This window comes from Phyllostomus discolor, chromosome 6, assembly GCF_004126475.2.
Source record: "Phyllostomus discolor isolate MPI-MPIP mPhyDis1 chromosome 6, mPhyDis1.pri.v3, whole genome shotgun sequence".
Classification (NCBI taxonomy): Eukaryota; Metazoa; Chordata; class Mammalia; order Chiroptera; family Phyllostomidae; genus Phyllostomus; species Phyllostomus discolor.
Window position 1 is genome coordinate 75589688 of NC_040908.2, and position 20407 is coordinate 75610094.

The 20407-nt window shown below is 39.3% G+C and overlaps 1 protein-coding gene across 1 annotated transcript in view; it reads left to right on the forward strand.

Moving 5' to 3' along the window:
- The first annotated feature begins 2740 nt into the window (after positions 1-2740).
- CREG2 (cellular repressor of E1A stimulated genes 2) overlaps positions 2741-20407 on the forward strand; it is a 32722-nt gene continuing 15055 nt past the window's right edge. Inside the window, 3 exon segments of the mRNA XM_028517731.2 lie at positions 2741-3055; positions 3058-3167; positions 16517-16578. Coding sequence (XP_028373532.1) covers positions 2749-3055; positions 3058-3167; positions 16517-16578 — 479 coding nt within the window. The 5' untranslated portion in view covers positions 2741-2748.

Sequence of the window (20407 nt, forward strand, 5' to 3'; positions counted from 1 at the left end):
AAAATTCTTGTGTGAGTTCAAGTTATTTTCATCACAAATTAGAAGGACTATTAGATTTTAGATAGGAAATGTAGCACAGAAAAATGTCTTCTTATGGACTCAATTATAGATACCATAAGGAGAAGTTAAAAAGCATAAATAAATGGCCCAGTGTTGGAAACTGCCCTGCCTGGTTTCAGAAGCTGTAACCCTCCCATGGCTAAGGCTGAGTGAGAGACCTTGGAACCCTAAGCCATTAAGGAGACAAAGCTTATCTCCCTGGCAGGGGAACCACCTCTGCCTGCTTTACTCACCCTGCCTGGCCCCCAGTGGATGACCAGTTAGCCAATGACAGGTTAGATTCTTCAAAGGAGGGAAGACCTAAGACAGACATGGTCATGAAGGGGCCCTCAGGAAAGGACTTGGGGGGCTATAAAAAAGGGGGTGATGGAACCTTGCCCCTCAGCTTTGACATAGCCTGAGTCCTCATTCTGTCTGCAAGAAGCCTCCTAATCTCTTGGCTGCCTTACTACCCCTGCCCAACTTAAGCCTGAAACAATGCCAGAGGTGGGTGCAGCCCTGTGCTGGAAAGGGCAGGTTCCCCAGGATGATCAGGCCTAAGAAAGAATGCATAAAATCCTGTGAAACTTGCTTTGCTAATACCCTCACATTAAATGATAAGGGTCCAAGCATGAAATGAGTTTATTTCCCCAAAGTTTTATGGCCCTTTAGCTATCTGACCCTGACTCAAAATAAGCCCTCATAGTTCTTTGAATATTATCTATTGTTTGACCATTACTGCCGGACAATGATTGATGAACTTTACATGTACGCCCTGTATTCCTGTGCAAATGAACCCAATTAAAAGCCCACTGAAGAAAAGGCTCCTAGCCCTTCTCCTTTGAGGGATCTGCCACCTTTCCTCCCCAAACAGATCACATCTTGGTGAACTTATTTTTATCCGTGGCAGATGGGGTCCTCTGCAGCCTGAGCCCCGCCACAGCCCAACAATTCCACTTCTGAGAATTTATTCAAAGAAACCCAAAACACTTATTTGAAAATACATGCCCATCTTTATGTTCATTACAGCATTATTTACAATAGCCAATTTGGAAGCCCAAGTGTCCCTCAGCTGTTAAGTGGATAAAAAAGCTGTGATACATTTACACAATGGAATACTACTCGGCCATTAAAAAAGGAAGAAGGAAATCTTACCCTTTACCACAGCATGGATGGACCTGGAAAGCATTATGCTACATGAAATAAATCAGTCAGAGAAAGACAGAGACCATATGATTTCACCTATATGTGAAATCTAATGAGCAAAATGAACTAACAAGCAAAATACAGACAGACTCATAGATAGAGAGCAGGGTGACAGCTTGAGGGGGCGCAGCCCAGGGGAGGTCAAGGGATTGAGAAAATAAGAAAAAATCCATGGATACTAACAATAGAGTGGTGATTACAGGGGGAAGAAGGGTGGGGGAGGTAGGGGACAATGGAGTAGAGATAAATGGTGATGGAAGGAGACTTGACTTGAGGTGATGAACATAGTACAGTGTGAAGATGATGTGTTGTGGAACTGTGTACCTGAAACCTGTATAATTTTGTTAACCAATAAATTCAATAAAAATGGAAAAAGCACATATAATTTAAAATTATTTTGATATCTATAAAACTTTACTATTGTAAATAGTCCAAATTTTCATTAATATAAGAATGTTTTCAAATTGTGGTGCATCCATGCAATTCTTTTCCTACTCCACCTAGTCACATTCTCTCTGGGTGCTGGATTGGCTTTATTTTATTTTATATGTAAAAAACTTGGTTCTGCTTTCATTTTTTTTCTTTATTTTATTTTGACACTATTATAGATGTTCCCATCCCCTCCCCACTTTGTCCACTTCCATCCAGCCCCACCCCCTATTCCCTCTGGGCCATGACCACACTGTAGTCTGTGTCTATGGGTTATGCCTATGTGTTCTTTGGCTAATCCCTCCCTCTTCTTTCATCCAGTCTCCTCTCCTACTTCCCCTCTGACAGCTGCCAGTCTCTTCCATGTATCCATGCATTTGGGTCTGCTTTTAGATGACCTGGCAGAAATGCCCTTCTGTCGTAGCAAAATGTAAGATGGTCATTGTTCTTACAGAGCAACAAAGTAAGCTATGACACCAGAAGGTTTCAGTGCTAACCTTACACACCATTTACTCAATTTCCTCCTCTATGAAACATGATAACAATCTCTACCTTCGTTTGTTATCAAAACACAATGTGAATTCCATGCTACATACTATTCTAAGCATCTTCAAATATTAACTCATTTAATCCTCCCATCCATCACCCTTATGAGTTAAATACTGTGCTTTTTTTTTTTCATTTTCTAATGAGTAACTGGGGCACAGACAAATTAAGTAACTTGACCGGGTCATGGCAGGAAAGTAGAGGACTGTATTGAGTGGGGATTTATTTGAATGTCCATCATCTGCTGTAAAATGTGAGCCACGCAGTGGGAACTGAGTGTGTTCCAGACCTGGTACTTGATCAGGGATTCTGCACACTGTGACTACCGACTGCCATGCACTCAGCTTTGGAGCTTAATCTGGTTTTCCAAAAGCCTCGACTTCTACAGGTGGTGTGTGGCTGCCAGGGCATCCCACTGGCTGGGGGCTCCTGTTGCAGGGGGAAGGGAGTGCCAGCTCCCCACTTCCACCACCGGGGGACACTGCTGACATCTCCAGCCATTGGAGATGGCCGTGCACTGCCTGCAAAATGTCAGTGTGCCTCCGACCACAGCAGGTGCTACCAGAGACCAGGCTCTCTTGGTTATTGTGCTGCAGTGCCCTGAGGTCCCCAGCCTCAGGCTACATGATAGTGAGCTCAGTGTCCTGGGCTGTCACCAACCAGGTGGAGGAGGAGCTGGACAGCTGTTCCACAGAGGAGGCAGTACCCACGCTGCTGGAGGACTTGGGCAGTATATGGCAGCAGAGTCTCCCAACCTCAGTGCACAAGGAGGACCCACACCTGCAGTTCCCCACTGTGAGCACCGCCCATGCTAGGCTGCCTCCCGTGCACCCTGGATGTTCTCCTGCCCACAGGAAAGCAGCTCTAGGCTGTGCCTGGGCACCGCCCGTTTCCTGGTCCACACCAGTGCCTGGGGCTCTCTGGCTATGCTATCCACACATGAGAAGGTAAGCCACCCCTCAGGAAGCCGGTGGCCCATGAATGCCTTGCCATGGCCTGGCACCCAGGCAATACACACAGGGGTCAGGGAGATGCTAGCGACTTATGCACTCAGAGCCAGGTTTAACAGGTGTACCCAGTTATAGGAGACTGTTCTGCCATGGGGTGGGCCCAGACAGGACCCACGCCCACAGGTAGGTTCTCCCGTGGTGAATCGGGCCAGCATTGTACCTAGGCCACTTTAAGACTTGCTTTTGCTAAAACTCCCTCACCCTGAATTGAGGCAGCAAACATTTACTGCATATCTTTAAAGTAATTTCTTAAAATCCATGCTAAACCTTCCAAGAATGAGTATAACCAGTTCAACCACCTCTCCCTTTGCATTTGTAAATATCCTTCTTCTGTGATGTGATCAGTGGCATCCTCTCCTTTGTTTTCTATACAAGGTAACCACCTAAAGTGAACTGTGCATAGTAAATGAGGACCATCATGTAGTGTGCCCAGAAAAGCAATAAAAGCTTGTCAAGGTAAGGGTCGGGGCACAAGGTGCTCCAAGGCTATTTCTCCTCTTGAGAGAGTAGCCGTGCCGTCCCTTTTTCTCCACAGGACTTGGTAGTCTGTGTGAATTTGTCTTGTATCTCATCCATAATGTTGCAGACCCCATGAGCAAGGGTCCACATCACCCAGTGGGCTGGATTGGTCTATAGACCCTGTGTAAATAATGGAAGCAGATTTTGAAACAAATGAACAAATGAACAAAATGAAAAAAATGAACAAATGAACAAAAAATGGAACTCAATAATTTTTCTGGAAAGGAGTCTTATTGTACAAAGTGTGTAAATGCTAGAATGAGCTGTTATCATCACCTGTTAGTCCTGATTCCACCTGAAGGTGGAGTAACATCCAAAAATATACATCCTCCAGAAAGTGTTTACAGCTGTCAAGATAGATGAAAGGGGGTATCTACAGAGTAGTAATGTAAACTTTTATTTACTTTATGCAAAAAAAGTTATTTTATGGAATATGTAGGTATTGGTCAGAGGGCAGGTTCTTGCCCCAACCAAGGGTCTCATCAGCTCTGACACTGGCCAAATCACTGGGTTCTCCATCTTGCTTTCCTCATCTATAAAATTAAGTGGTCAACTAGGTTAGCTTAAAAACACTATCTAAATGGCAACCTTATTCTGATTACGGCAACTATCTTACCCTCTTTCACAGCATTCAAGTGGTTTTTCACATTATATGTTATGTTTCTAAGACACACCTTAAAAAGTTGTGAAGCTTAAATATGAAGCTGATCTTGGTTTAAAAGACAGGTTATTTTAAGCAACTAAATCTAATGTCATTGTTTTAAAGATATTTTGTACTTTTGACATCCCTTTTCTTAGCTTCATTAGTAGTTCATCTTTCCAATATTGATATTTAATCCAAACTTAATGAATTCAGAAAATGTTTACTGAGTGCCTGCCATGTGCGCAAAGCACAGCTCTAGGTAATTTGTAACTAACAGAAAAGCAGAGTCTGTGAATGAACTGATATTACAGTTTTGAAGGACTCTTTAATGTTGTTTTCTTAAAAGATTCAAGCCATCCTTATTGCTATTCCACACATTGTTGTCATGTAGCACTTCAAAGACAAAGACAGCCCCTGATTTCTGAGCTAATTGACAATGAGGAACACTGTGAAGGAAAAAGCTCATGGGGATGCTGTACCCAGCAGGGCTTGGGAAGACCCAAGAAATTCTTGTTTATATGTCTGAGAGTTTCACAAACAAAAATTGGCATAACATAACTTTGTTACTTCCTTTAAGCTAAAAGGATGAGAGACCAATTTCCCATAGGTTGCTGAATTATATAATGTAATATTATTGATTAAAATAAAAATATTACTAATATGTGAGAAAGTAGTGTATCCCTAAAAGAAACAATAACAGAAAGTTCCTAGAGTACAAAGCCAAGTTAAAATGTCTAAGTTAAGACTTAAATCCTATCCCCCAAAACTTGGAGGAGGCAGTGAAGCCACTGGGGTTTCCAGGGACAAGTTGTAAAAAAGGTTTTAGTAGCCGTCCATAAATTTCATTTCCCCTCCCCAAAATAAAGTTTCAATAAAGTGAGATTCAATAAAGTGAGTGTGTTTAATATGTACTGTGCTTACAGCTTCAAGAACAACCTCCCTCTCAATCAGAATGTCACTGCTAAACTCTATAGAAATTCTAGAGTCATCACTGTGTGTAAACTGGGCAGAATGAGAACCACTGTGCCTTCATTATTACCTGTCAGAACCATGGTAATACCATGCTCCCTTCACAGCCCTGGCACTATAATTCTTAGTCAGAGACACAAGTTAAGCTCAAGCTAATCCACAATCCACAGATCTTCTGCATAAAACAGAGAGGCTGTGGGGTGACCCCTCTCTGAGTCGAATGACTTGAAAAGGGCCTTAAGATGCAAAGTGATGTCTTCACCAACTTGATATGATTAGTATAGGGTGCCCTTGGAATCAGATCAGCAGAATTCCATCAGTCACCAAACTGGGTGATTTGGGATCTTCTATTTCCTTATTCGTAAAATAGGAATAATAATTTCTACCTCGTAGGGTTATTGGGAGTATTGACCTAAAAATAAAAGGGACTTTCAAAATGAGAGGCAAGAAGCACTTATTGAGACCAGCACTGCTTCAGCTCAAATAGTGTTCTGATTAGGAGACAAGGCAATGGGTATTTAATGAGAAAGAAAAGGGGAACAATTACATCAAAAGAAAGAAGACATTTTTTATTGGTGCAAATAACATAACATAGTGATGTTAATTCTAAACAATGTCTTTAATTTTCAGTACAATAGCCATCAGTCCAGTAGTCATAATAAGTGTTTTCTTGTAACATTTACAGTGTTGAGGACACAAGGTTGCTTAGGTCCAGTCCAAGGGTGATTTTGCTATGTTTTAACCTTCCAAGGTTTGAGACATAGGATGTACAAGGCAGCTCCTCTGGCATGGCAACTCTGGCTCCATTTTAAAGTGATTCCATCTATTATCATTTTTTTTTACAAGAGGGTCAGAAATATTTACAAAGTGACCTGGACAATACCAGGTGGATAGATGGTAGCTCTTGTTAGAAAAGGGTCAGGACAGAGGTGGGGAGGAGGTTGAGGAAGGAAGAGCCACAGTAGTTTTCTCCAAGAAACATTCAGCATAGAATCTATTTATTGTTTTTCAGATTAATTTCTATTTCCCCAGAGAGACAAGTGCAATAAAGACTTGGACTCCTTTAATGCACTTTCTCAAAAATTGTCTAAAAGAAAACACACTTAAGCTCAAATGGAACATTAATCCAACACCTTTTTCTGAATTTAAAATGTAGAGCTTGAAATCAGATCCTGCCAGGAAGATGTCTGTACTGAGCTGGTGTGGGGGCTACAAGTGTGCCCACTTTCAGAAGCAGCAAATGCAGCCAGTGCCCTCAGAAGAATCCCTTAATCCCCAGGACCTCAGTCACTCACCTGTAAAATGTAGTAACACTTTAGAAACTTGTATAAGACTCATCCCAGCTCCAAAATTCTGTTATTTTTAAAGAAAAGCATGAAAAGCATTAAGCAAAGAAATCTATTAGTTCTTTGCTAATGGAAGTGATAATAATCAAAGAACAATGTACTATAAAATGCAATCTGGATAAGATACTGTCACTTACCCTTGGGATGCTGACAATGAGACTCCTTTGGGCTGGAGATCATTCAAATGACCTGGCACCCTATTAGAATGTCAAGAAGTCAGGAAAAGGAATGTTTCCTTTTTCATGGAATATTTTTCCTGTTCTTGATCACTCAAACTAGCTGTTATTAGAAGTATATTCCCAGGATAACTTTCTAAATATCTGAGGTATTCCTAATTCAGGCATCCTAAAAGCAGTCATGCTGAAGCTGGTTGATCCCAGAACTCATAGCATACCTGCTCCTGTAAACAGGCTATAGAACAGAGCAGTGAACCAATCCACTACAGCACTCATATCATGAAAGGAATTGTCTACTGAAAAGTCCAGTAGACAGCTGCAAGAGATGGAAGCTAGGAATGGTGACAAATCCAGCTTACTGGGGTCCTCCCCAGAGGGTTCCAGGTCCATGAGAACTTTGTACGCTCACTCGCCCACCCTGCAGCTATGTGTGTAGACTGTGCTCATGCCACACACAGAAAGTACAGACATCTGTGAAGCATGCTGGGGTAACCAGATGAGGCAGCTCATAGTCTGAAGTGACCACCAAGGGCTGAGGTCATTAATATCTCAGCACACTTGTCACTCTGGCCTGGAAGAGAAGGGATGAGCCACAACCAATTGGTACCCTGATGTCCAGGTCCTCATGTGAACTGCCACCCCCTTGTACTGGTTAAGCTTCTAGAGCATTAAAATATAACATAAATATCTACACAATTAAGTTTATCCTCACTAAGCAACAAAGCAAAGGTTTCCAGACCATGGGGCTTGTGATCACCCCAGAGTCCACTAGTTCCCATGAGCTGCTTAAGCCCATGTGGATTTACCTGTGTGAGGTTCATGTTCCAAGTTTGCCATTACATATTGGGTCTCACCTTCAGAATCTCGATAATGTTAAGCGCAGAGACTTAACCAGTTAAAGACATGCAGACACTATTGACCTGAACAAACCAAGTAGGAGGTGCTCTGGCCCAGAGCACAATGGCATCAGTTAGAAATGTCTGTGCCTAAGAACTGTCCTGACAGGCACCTGCATGAAGACACAGCCCTTGAGAAGGAAGGCCCCAACAAATGGGATCAAACACAATTCATGCCCAAGTGGGAGAGGAATATAAGTCTGGGACTACTGCAAGAGCAGACTGCACTGACCCTCTGCACTTTTAGAGCTTCATTTAGCGTAAAAAAATTATGTATGTATGTATGTATATATATAGTGTATGTGTTTAATGAGCAGATAAGTAGATGATAGAAAGACAGACAAATAGATATATTTGTGTGTGTGTGTATTTTCACATATTCAACAATTATATATCTGAGAATGTATACTATAGTTGCTTCCAACTGATCTTCCTACTCTACTCTTCATCACCTTGAATTTATCCTCAGTCTAGTAACTGAAATAATCTTTCAAAACACAAATCAGATTTTGGGATTACCCAGTTTAAACTCTTTCATTAGGGAAAATAACAAAATTATTTTTTTAAGTTTTTATCATATTTTTCTATTACCATTTATCCCCCTTATACCCACTTCCACCTCCACCCACCCACCATCCCCTGCAATCCCCACACAGTTGTCCATGAGTTTGTTCTTTCTTTCTTTTTATTTTTGGCTTGACATCTCCACCCCAACAACCCCCACCCCAGAGCTACAGTTTTCTCTCTATGGGTCTCTCCCTGTTTTGCTTGTTAGTTCACTTTGTTCATTAGATTCCATATATAAGTGAAATTGTGTAGTAATTGCCTTTCTCTGACTGGATTATTTCACCTAACAAAATGTTCTCCAGGTCCATTCATGCTGTTGCAAAGGGTAAAATTCCTTACTTTTTAATGACTGAGTAGTATTCCATTGAGTAAATGTACCATAGCTGTTTTTTTATTCACTTGGACACTTGGGCTGCTTCCAAATCTTGGCTATTGTAAATAATGCTAAATGAACATAAGGGAGCAGGTATTCTTTCAAATTAGTATTTTGGGTTTCTTTGGATAAATTTTCATAAGTGGAATCATTGGGTTATAAGGGAGTCTCATTTTTATTATTTTGAGGTAACTCTATACTACTTTCCACAATGGGTACACCAAATATGCGTTCCTACCAACAGTGCAAAAGGATTCCTTTGTCTCAACATCCTGACAAACACTTGTTTTTTGTTGACAAAAAACAAGCCATCTTACTGGTTGACAACCATTCTGACAGATGTGAGGTTATGTCTCTGTGGTTTTAATTTGCACCAACATTTTGTGATGTTGAGCATCCTTTCATATATGTATTGGGCACCTGTATGTCCTCTTTGGAGGAGCATCTATTCAAAACCTTTGCCCATTTTTAAATTGGATTTTTGGGGAGTTTTGGTATTGAGTTTTATAACATTATTGGATATTAACACCTTATCAGATGTATTGGGGAATATGTTCTCCCATTCAATGAGTTATCTTTTAATTTTGTTGATAGTTTCCTCCGCCATGCAAAATTTTTTATTTTGTTTCCATTGCCTAAGGAGATATATTTTAAAAAGGTTGCTACAAGAAGTGTTCAAGATTTTACTGCCTATAAACACAGGATTTTTATGGTTTCGAGTCTAACATTTAAGTTTCAGTTTATTCTCATGAGTGGCATAAGGAGGTGGTCTAGTTTTATCTTCCATGTATCTGTTCAATTTTCCCAATACCATTTACTGAATAAACTATCTTTAGTCCATTGTATGTTTCTGTCTCTTCTGTCAAATATTAATTGACTGTAAAGGCATGGTCCTGGGTTCTCTATTCTGTTCCATTGATCTATTGAATATGTCTGTTTTTATGCCAGGACCATGGTGATTTGATTAGCCTCCTTATAGTATACTTTGATTCTAGGTATCATCGATTCCTACAAATTTGTTCTTATTTCTCAAGATTGCTTTTGCTATTTGGGGCCTTTCATTGCAGTGTGAAACCAAATAAATGTTCTCTGAAATATGTCATTTGCATCTGGATAGGAATTGCATTGAATCTATAATTATTTTGGGTAACATGGACATTTTAATGGTGTTAATTTTTCCTATCCATGAACACCATATATGCTCCCACTTATTCATATATTCTTCAATTTCTTCCTTTTGGGTCTTATAACTTTCTAAGTACAGGTTTTTACATTCTTGGTTAAATTTACTTCTAGGTATTTTTTTTTTTGCAGAAATTGTAAATACAATGGTTTTCTTAATTTCCATTTCTTTTTTTTAGATTTATTTATTCTTTAATTTTTTAAGTTTTATTTTAATCATTGTTCAAATACAGTTTTTTCCTTTTTATTCCCAGTCCAGCCCCCACTCCCACCCCTCCCCACTTCCTTCTCATTACCACCCTCCCCCTAGTTTTCGATCATGTGTCCTTAAAGTTTGTTCCTGTGAACCCTTCCCAATGTCCCCTGAAATTCCCACTACTCTCCCCTGTGGGCACTGTCAGACTGTCCTTTATTTCAGTGTCTTTGGTTATATTTTGCTTGTTTCTTTGTTTTGTTGTTTAGGTTCCTGTTAAAGGTGAGATCAGATGGTATTTGTCTTTCAAAGCCTGGCTTGTTTCACTTAGCATAATATTTTCCAGCTCCATCCAGGCTGTTGCAAAGGGTAGGAGCTCCTTCTTTCTTTCTGCTGCATAGAATTCCATAGTGTAAATGTACCATAGTTTTTTGATCCATTCATTTACTGATGGGCATCTAGGTTGCTTCCAGCACCTAGCTATTGTAAATTGTGTTGCTATGAACATTGGGATGCATAGGTTCTTTTGGATTGGTGTTTTAGTGTTCTTAGGATAGAGACCCAGCAGTGGAATGGCAGGGTCAAAAGGCAGATCCATTTTTAGTTTTCTGAGGAAGTTCCATACTGCTTTCCATAGTAGTTGTACCAGTCTGCAGTCCCACCAATAGTGCACTAGGGACCCCTTTTTTCCACAACCTCTCCAACACTTGTTGTTTGTTGCTTTGTTTATGATGGCCATTCTGACTGGTGTGAAGTGGTATCTCATTGTGGTTTTAATTTGCATCTCTCTGATAGCTAGCGATATTGAACATTGTTTCATGTGTATTTGGATTATCTGTATGTCCTCCTTGGAGAAGTGTCTGTTCAAGTCCTTTGACCATTTTTTAATTGGATTCCTTGTCTTCTTAGAGTGCAGTCTTGTAAGTTCTTTATATATTGGAGATTAAACTCTTGTCTGAGGTATCATGGGCAAATATGTTTTCCCATACAGTTGGTTCTCTTTTAATTTTGATACTGTTTTCTTTAGCAATCCAGAAGCTTTTTATTTTGATAAGATCCCAGTTGTTTATTCCTTCCTTTATGTCCCTTGCTCTAGGAGACAAGTCAGTAAAAAAGTTTCTTCATGAAATATCTGAGATTTTCCTACCTACGTTCTCCTCTAGGCCTTCAATGGTGTCATGTTTTATATTTAAGTCTTTTATCCACCTTTAATTTATTTTTTATATGGTGTAAGCTGGTGTTCAAGTTTCAGTTTTTTGCACGTGGCTGTCCAGTTCTCCCAACACCATTGGTTGAAGAGGCTATTTTTACTCCATTTTATGTTGCTGCCTCCTTTCTCAAATATTAATTGACCATAGAGACTTCGGTTTATTTCTGGGCTCTCTGTTCTGTTCCATTGGTCTATGTGCCTGCTTTCATGCCAGTACCAGGCTGTTTTGATGACAGTGGCCTTGTAGTATAGTTTAGTGTCAGGTATTGTGATCCCTCCTACTTTACTCTTCTTTCTCAAAATTGCAGCAGCTATTCAGGGTCATTTATGATTCCATATAAATTTTTGAAGTGTTTGTTCTATGTCTGTGAAATATGCCATTGGTACTTTAATAGGAATTGCATTGAATGTGTAAATTGCTTTGGGTAGTATGGACATTTGGATGATATTAATTCTTACAATCCATGAACACGGTATATGTTTCCATTTGTTTGTGTCTTCCTTGATTTCTTTCCTGAGTGTTATGTAGTTTTCTGAATACAGGTCTTTTACCTCTTTGGTTAGGTTTATTCCTAAATATTTTATTTTTCTTTTTGCTATTTCTAATGGGATTTTTTCCTTGATCTCTGCCTCTGCTGTTTCATTGTTGGTGTACAGAAATGCCTTTGATTTCTGGATATAGACTTTCTATCCCGCTGTTTTGCCAAATTCATTTATTAGGTCAAGCAGTTTTTTGGTGGAGTCTATAGGATTTTCTATGTACACTATCATGTCATCTGCAAACAGTGACAGCTTTGTTTCCTCCTTTCTGATTTGGATGCCTTTTATTTTTTTTCTTGTCTGATGGCTGTGGCTAAAACTTCCAGTACTATATTGAATAAAAGTAGTGAAAGTGGACAGCCTTGTCTTGTTCCTGATCTTAGTGGAAAAGATTTTAATTTTTGCCCATTGAGTATGATGTTTGCTGTAGGTCTCTCATATATGGCCTTTATTATGTTGAGGAATGCTCCCTCTATTCCCACTTTGCCGAGTGTTTTTATCATGAATGAGTGCTGTACCTTATCAAATACTTTTTCTGCATCTATTGATATGATCATGTGGTTTTTGTCTTTGCTTTTGTTTATGTGAAGTATTACATTTACTGATTTGTAAATATTGAACCATCCTTGCATCGCTGGAATGAATCCCACTTGGTCATGGTGTATGATCTTTTTAATGTATTGTTGGATGCGGTTTGCCAGGATTTTGTTGAGGATTTCAGCATCAATGTTCCTCAGTAATATTGGGCTGAAGTTTTCTTTCTTTGTTGTGTCTTTATCTGGTTTTGGGATTAGGATGATGTTGGCCTCATAAAAAGAATTTGGGAGACTCCCATCTTTTTGTATTTTTTGGAGTAGTCTGTGAAAGATAGGGGTTAGCTCTTCCTTAAATGCTTTGTAGAATTCTCCTGTGAAACCATCTGGTCCAGGGCTTTTGTGTGTTGGGAGTTTTTTGATTACTGCTTCAATTTCTTTTGTTGTTATTGGTTTGTTCAGGCTTTCTGCTTCTTTTTCATTGAGTTTTGGAAGATTATCTTTTTCTAGAAATTTGTCCATTTCACCTACGTTTTCAAATTTCTTGGCATACAGTTCTTTGCAGTAATTTCTTACAATCCTTTGTTTTCTGTGGTATTTGTTGTAACCTCTCCTCTTTCATTTCTGATTGTGTTTATTTGGATCTTCTCTCTTTTTTTCTTGATGAGTCTGCTTAAAGGCTTGTCGGTTTTGTTTATCTTTTCAAAGAATCAACTCTTGGATTCATTGATCCTTAGAATTGTGCTTTTAGTCTCTATGTCATTTAATTCTGCTCTGATCTTGGTTATTTCCTTCCTTCTGCTTGCTCTGGACTGCCTTTGTTGTTGTTCCTCGAGTTCTTGTAGACATAGGGTTAGGTTGTTTGTTTGGAATGTTTCTAACTTTTTTAGGTGTGCCTGTATCGCTATGAACTTCCCTCTCAGGACTGCCTTGGCTGTGTTGCATAAGTTTTGGGTTTTTGTGAGTTCGTTTTCATTTATTTCTAGAAACCTTTTGATTTCTTCCCTAATATCATTCTTGACCCATTCATTGTTTAATAGCATGCTATTTAATCTCCATGATTTTGAGTGTCTTGGGTTTTTTTCCTTGGGGTTTGTTTCTAGCTTCAGTCCCTTGTTGTTCGAGAAAATGCTTGGTATGATTTCAATTTTCTTGAAATTCTTGAGGCTTGTTTTGTGTCCTATCATGTGGTCTATCTTTGAGAATGTTCCATGTACATTTGAAAAGAATATATATTTAGCTTCTTTTGGATGGAGGGCTCTGTATATATCAGTAAAGTCCATTTCATCAAGGGTATTGTTCAATGCCACGATATCTTTATTTTGTTTGGAAGATCTGTTTATTTTTGATAGTGGGGTGTTAAAATCCCCCCACTATAATTGTGTTGCTGTCCATATCTTTCTTGAAGTCCTCTAAGATTTTCTTTATGTATTTGGATGCTCCTATGATGGGTGCATATATATTTACAATATTTATGTCTTCTTGGTGGATTCTTCCCTTGAGTATTATGAAGTGACCTTCTGGGTCTCTCTTTATGGACCTTTTTTTGGAAGTCTATTTTGTCTGATAGGAGTATTGCTACCCGGGCTTTTTTCCCCCTGTCCATTTGCTTGGAAGATTTCTTTCCAGCCCTTCACTTTCAGTCTGTGTAGTTCTTTTATCCTGATATGGATCTCTTGTAGACAGCATATATGTGGGTCATTTTTTCTTGTCCATTCAGCTATTCTATGTCTTTTGATTGGAGCATTTAATCCATTTACATTTAAGGTCATTATTGATAGGTACTTATTCCTTGTCTTTTATGTACATGTGTTCCTCTCTTTCTCTTTTCCTTTCTTTCCTTAAAGCAGTCCCTTTCAAATCTTTTGCAGAGCTGGTTTGGTGGAGGTGTATTCTTTTAGACTTCTTTTGTCTGGGAAGCTTCTTATTTGGCCTTCTATCTTGATCGAGAGCCTTGCTGGATAAAGTAGCCTTGGTTGCAGGCCTCTGGTTCTCATTACCTGGAGTATTTCTTGCCATTCTCTTCTGGCTTGAAGTGTTTCCATTGAAAAGTCAGCTGTTAGCCTTATTGGGGCTCCCTTGTATGTTACTTCCTGTTTCTCCCTTGCTGCCTTTAATATTCTCTTTGTCTTGGTATTTTGCCATTTTAATTATGATGTGTCTTGAGGTGTGCCTCTTTGGGTTCCTCTTGATTGGGACTCTCTGTGTTTCCTGGATTTGTGTGACTTTTTCTCTCATCAAATTAGGGAAGTTCTCCTTCATTACTTGTTCAACTAGGTTTTCGATCCCTTGCTCTTCTTCTCCTTCTGGTATCCCTATTATACAGATATTATTATGTTTCATATTTTCTTGCATTTCTCTTCATCCCTCTTCATTCTTTCTGAGCCTCTTTTCCTTTTCTTGCTCTTTCTGGATGTTGTTTTCTACTTTGTCCTCTAGCTCACTAATCCGATCTTCTGCTTCATCGATCCTGCTTTTCATTCCTTCTACTATGTTCTTCAGTTCAGAAATTGTATTCTTCATTTCCTCTTGGCCTTTGTTGAGAGTCTCTATTTCCTTTTTCATGTTTATATTGTTTGCAGTTAGATTGTTGTAGTTTCCCTCTAATTTCTGATGGGTCATTGTGAGTTCATTGAACTTCCTGATAATCATTGTTTTGAACTCACTGTCTGATAGTTGAGTTGCCTCTATTTCCTTTAGCATTTTTCCTGAGGCTTCCTCATTTCCCTTCAATTGGGGGTTGTATCTTTGTTTTCTCATTGTTCGTGGGTTTCTTCTTGTTAGCCTCTGTTTCTTAAATTGACCTGTTCTGCTTCCCTGTAATTATGGTGTGAACTTCTGTGGTAGAATACTTGTGAGATTCAGTGGTTCAATCTCCCTCGTGTATCCTGATGTTCACAGCTTCCCCCTACTCTTTTTTTGTGATCAATTGGAGGAGTAAGGCAAAATCATTTAAGACAGCAAGACAGTGTACTGTGATATTTACATTAGAAGTCAATAGAGAAGAGATGGGTTATCCTTTGGCTCCTTATAGTGTTAACCATAATCCTCCACTCCACTATCCACATTTTAGAAAGGATGGAAAGAGGGTAAGACTCCTATTGGGGACGAGAGGATTGTTAGTTGGATCTAGAAAGCTGTGAGGCTGTGGGAGGTCAGATTCTAAGGTAGGGTTGGATTAAAGATTAGTATATAGGAGTAGTGTGTAAAAGAATAGAGACAACCCCCACAATAGTATAGTTGAGGAAATTGCAAAGTGGGCTGAAATCAGGTAGGGGTATTGAGTAGTATTTACAATTGTATGAACTAGGTCTTATTAACAGTAATAGTAACGTGACAGTCTTGTGGCAGAATTGATGATATCTAGATAACAAGAATAAAGAGTATAGAACCTTGAGAGGTGTATTAATGGAACATAGATGAAGGATAGTAAATTATCAACACACTGTGACTGAGATACCAGGGGGAACCTATCAAATGATGGTATAACCAGCCAAGCAAAGAAGATTATACAGAAAGAAAAAGAATACCAAAATATTATTAAAGTAAAAAATGTTGGAAAAGTGAGAAAACGATAATACAAATTTACAGTAACTTGCAAGATTAAAAAAAAGAAAGAAAAGCAGAAGATGGAGTGCAGGAGAGATAAATTTGAAGTGCAAAGAATAATATTAGGATGAATGGAAGAGAAACATAAGGTATTGTGAGATATAAAAATAATAAGAATTAAAAATAAAACGTCACTTAAAACACAAGATAAAATCAATCAATCAGCAACAGCCACAAAAACCAAACCAAACCAAACCAAACAAAACAAAATAAAAAAAACTTCTTGTTGGTTTCTAACTGGCCAGACCAGTTTTTCTGATCTTGCTGGCTTCAGCTGGCTGAGGGACCTTTGAAATGCTTCTCTCTCTCCCCAGCCAGATCTCAGCAAGTCTCTCAGGAACCCTGGGCGCTCCCGAGCACACTCGCTCTCCGTAGCTCACTGCCACATTATTCCGGACTCTGGGGTCCCTGCAGGGTTCCAGCTCTATGATCTCAGGAGGCACCCGCGATGTTTTGGGATTCACTGAGCCCTCCCTGGGAATCGTAAAAGGGTGCACCCCTCCACCAAACTTTTGAGATTCGGGCTCTAGGAATGCCCTAAGCGCTGTGACCTTTCCGGGTTCACAGAGAGCAAGTCAGGATTCCCGATGGGGTGAGTGCTTCCACAGATCAGAACTGCAGGCTCCCAAGACCTGAGAACTCTCGAGTCCTTCCCGGCTCTGGGTTTTCCACCGATCCGCACTCCCACTGAGCTATGGATGCAGGTGCATTTCCCAGCTGCCCCTGGTTGGGCTGGCTGGAAATTTTTGAGTTTCGGGCTATAGGGATGCACTAAGCACCACATCCCTTCCGGGATCACAGCATGCAAGTTAGGATTCCCAATGCGGTGTGCACTTCTCCAGATCAGAACTGCAGGCTCCCGAGACCTGAGAAGGCATACACCCTTCCTGGCTCTGGGTTTTCCACCGATCCGCACGCCCACTGGGCTAGGGGTGTGGGTGCTCTTCCAGGCCACCCCTTGTAGTGCTGGCTGGAGGCCGTCACTTCTCCCAGGTCTCTGGGTGGGTGTTCATAGTCCCTGGGCAATTTTTCCCAGTCCAACTGGCCAATCTGTGCCTTCAAGCAACAAGTTCTCCCCTGGAGTTGTTCAACCCCCGTATTCGGGGTGAGGGAGCAGTGACTCCCCTCTCCCAGGAGCCCTGAGGCAGACCTGGGAGCACCGGGCCTGGGGACTGCACATCCCTAGTCCCCACACTGATCCCTGGGTCCCTTTTGTCCTGAAGAAGTCTCCTTACCGTTTGGTTTTTCAATGATCGCAATAATTTTTGATGTCCTGCTTTCAAAAGTGATTTGGTAACCTAGTCCACTTGCTCTGTTTCTCCACAGAACCTCGGGTTTCCCTCCTCTTCACAGAAGCTGAGAAACACGCTGCCTAGAGTAAAGCCGTCATCTTGACTCCTAATTTCCATTTCTTATAGTTTGTTATTGGCATATAAGATGCAACTGATTTCTGGATATTAGTTTGGTATCCTGTTACTTCACTGAATTTATTTATCAGTTCTAGTAGTTTTTTGGTGCAGTCTTTAGGGTTCTCTGTATATAGTATCATTTCACCTGCAGGTAATAAATTTTACCTCTTCCTTTTCAATTCAGATATCTTGTATTTCTTCTTTTTTATCTGATTTCTATGGCTAGGACTTCTAGAGTACCAAAAGCAGACATCCCTGTCTTGTTCTAGATCTTAAGGGGAACACTTGTAGTTTTTGCCCATTGACTATGATGTTGGCTAAAGGTTTGTCATATGACCTTTATTATATTGAGGTATGATCCCTCTATTCCCACTTTGCTGTGAGTTTTTATCACACATGTGTGCTGAATTTTATCAAATGCTTTTTAGCATCTGTTGATATAATCATAAGGTTTTTATCCTTCATTTTGTTTATGTAGTGTATCACATTTGTTGATTTGTGGGTATTTTACCAGACTTACATTGCTGGAATAAATCCCACTTGATCATGGTGCATGCTTTTTCTGATGTATTGCTCTATTTGGTTTGCTAATTTTTTGTTGAGGATTTTAGCATCAGTGTTCGTCAAGGATATTTTCCTATAATTTTCTTTCTTTGTGGTGTCTTTATCTGGTTTTGGAATTAGGATAATGTTGGTCTCATAAAATAAGCTTGGGGGTGTCTTCCCTTCACTTGAATTTTTTGGAATAGTTTGAGGTGAGGTATTAGTTCTTCTTTGAATGTTTGGTAAAATTCACCTGTGAAGCCATTCAGTCCAGAGCTTTTGTTTCTTGGGAGTTTTTCTTTTATTACTGCTTCAATTTCACTTAGCTGTAATCAATCTATTCAGATTTTATGATTCTTCCTGGCATAGTTTTGGAAGATTTTATGTTTCTAGGAATTTGTCCATTACATCCAGATTGTACAATTTTTTGGCTTATAGTTGTTTATAATATTTTATCACAGGTTTTTTTTTTATTTCTTTGGGGTCAATTGTTATTTCTCCTCTTTCATTTCTGATTGTATTTATTTGGATACTCTTTCTATTTTCCTTGATGAGTCTGGTTAAAGGTTTGTCAATCTTATTTATCCATTTCAAGAATAGCTCTTGGATGCATTGATCTTTGTATTGTTTTTTTAGACTCTATTTTGTTTATTTTTGCTCTGATTTTTATTACTTCCTCCCTTCTATTCACTTTATGCTCTGCTAGTACTTTTCTAAGATCTTTTAAGTATAATTATAAATTATATATTTGAGCTTTTTCTTGTTCCTTGAGACAGGCATGTAATGCTATGAATTTCCCTGTTACTGCTGCTTTTGCTATGTACTAACCATAATTTTGGGTTGTTTGTTCTTATATTCATTTTTGAAGGTATCTTTGTATTTCTTCCTTTATCTCATTGTTGACCCATTCATTCTTTAGTAACATGTTGTCTAGCTTCCATGTCTTTATGTATTTTTCAGTTTTCTTGTTGTGATTGATTGCTAGTTTCATAGCATTAAGGTCAGAGAAGTTGCTTGGTATGATTTCAGTTTTCTTAAATTTATTGATACATGTTTTGTGTCCTAACATGTGATCTATTCTAGGCAATGTTCCATGTGCACTTGGAAAGAATGTATATTCTGTTGCTTTGGGATGCAGTGCTCCGAAGATTATAATTAAATCCATTTGATCTATTGTATTATATAAGTCTGTCATCTCCTTACTGATTTTCTGCTTAGGAGATCTAGCCATCGTGTCAATGGGGGGTGTTAAAAATTCCCTACTATGACTGTATTTCTCTCAGTTTCTCTCTTTATGTCCTGTAATATTTACATATTTAGGTGTAACTATGTTGGGTGTATAAATGTTTACAGGGTTATAGCCTCTTGTTGGAATGTTCCCTTTATCATTATATAGTGTTCTTCTTTGTCTCTTACTATAGAATTTATTTTAAAGTCTGTTTTGTCAGGTATAAGTATTGCTACCCCAGTTTTTTTTTTTCTTCCCACTCACATGGAACATCTTTTTCCATCCTTTTATTTTTAGCCTGTGTGTATCTTTCATTCTGAGGTGGGTCTCTTGAAGATGGCATATATATATGGGTCTTGTGTTTTATCCATTCAGCTACCCTATGTCTTTTGAATGGAGCATTTAAGCCATTTGCATTACAGTGAATATCGATACATATGTATTTATTGCCATTTTATTCTTTTAATTATGTTCCCTTCTCCTCCTCCTTCTCTCTCCTTCTCTTCTTCCTTCTCCATAGTCTCCTTCTCTCTCCTTCTCCTCTTCCTCCTCCATTGTCTCCTCCTCCATTGTCTCCTCCTCCTCCTTGTTCTTTCTTCTTCCTCTTCTTCAAGCTAGCCCTTTAACATTTGTTGTAATACTGGTTTGGTGGTAACAAACTCCTTTAGCTTTTTCTTGCCTGGGAAGCATTTTATTTCTCCTTCAATTTTAAATGATAACCTTGCTGAGTAAAGTAGCCATGGATGTAGGTCCTTGCACTTCATCACTTTGAATATTGCATGCCACTCCCTGTGGCCTGAAATGTTTCTGTCGAAACACATCATATGACAGTCTTATGGAAGTTCACTTGTAGGTAAATAACTGCCTTTCTCATGTGACTTTTAAGATTCTTTCCTTGTCTTTAGCTTTGCCTTTTAGTTATGATGAATGTTGGTATGGACCTTTTTGGGTTCATCTTGTTTGGGACTCCCCTCACTTTCTGGACTGGTGTTTCTTTTTCTTTCACCAGACTGGGGAAGTTTTCCATTATTATTTGTTCTAATAGTTTCTCAATCCCTTGCTCTCTCTTTTCTCCTTTTAGTAGTCCTGTGATGTGGATATTGTTATGCTTAATTGTTATGCTTTCTCCCAAAGGTCTGCTAAATTATCCTCATTTTTTTAAATTTGTTTTTCTTGTCAATGCTCTGCTTGGGTGTTTTTTTCCTACCTTGCCTTCCAAATTGCTGATATGATCTTCTGCT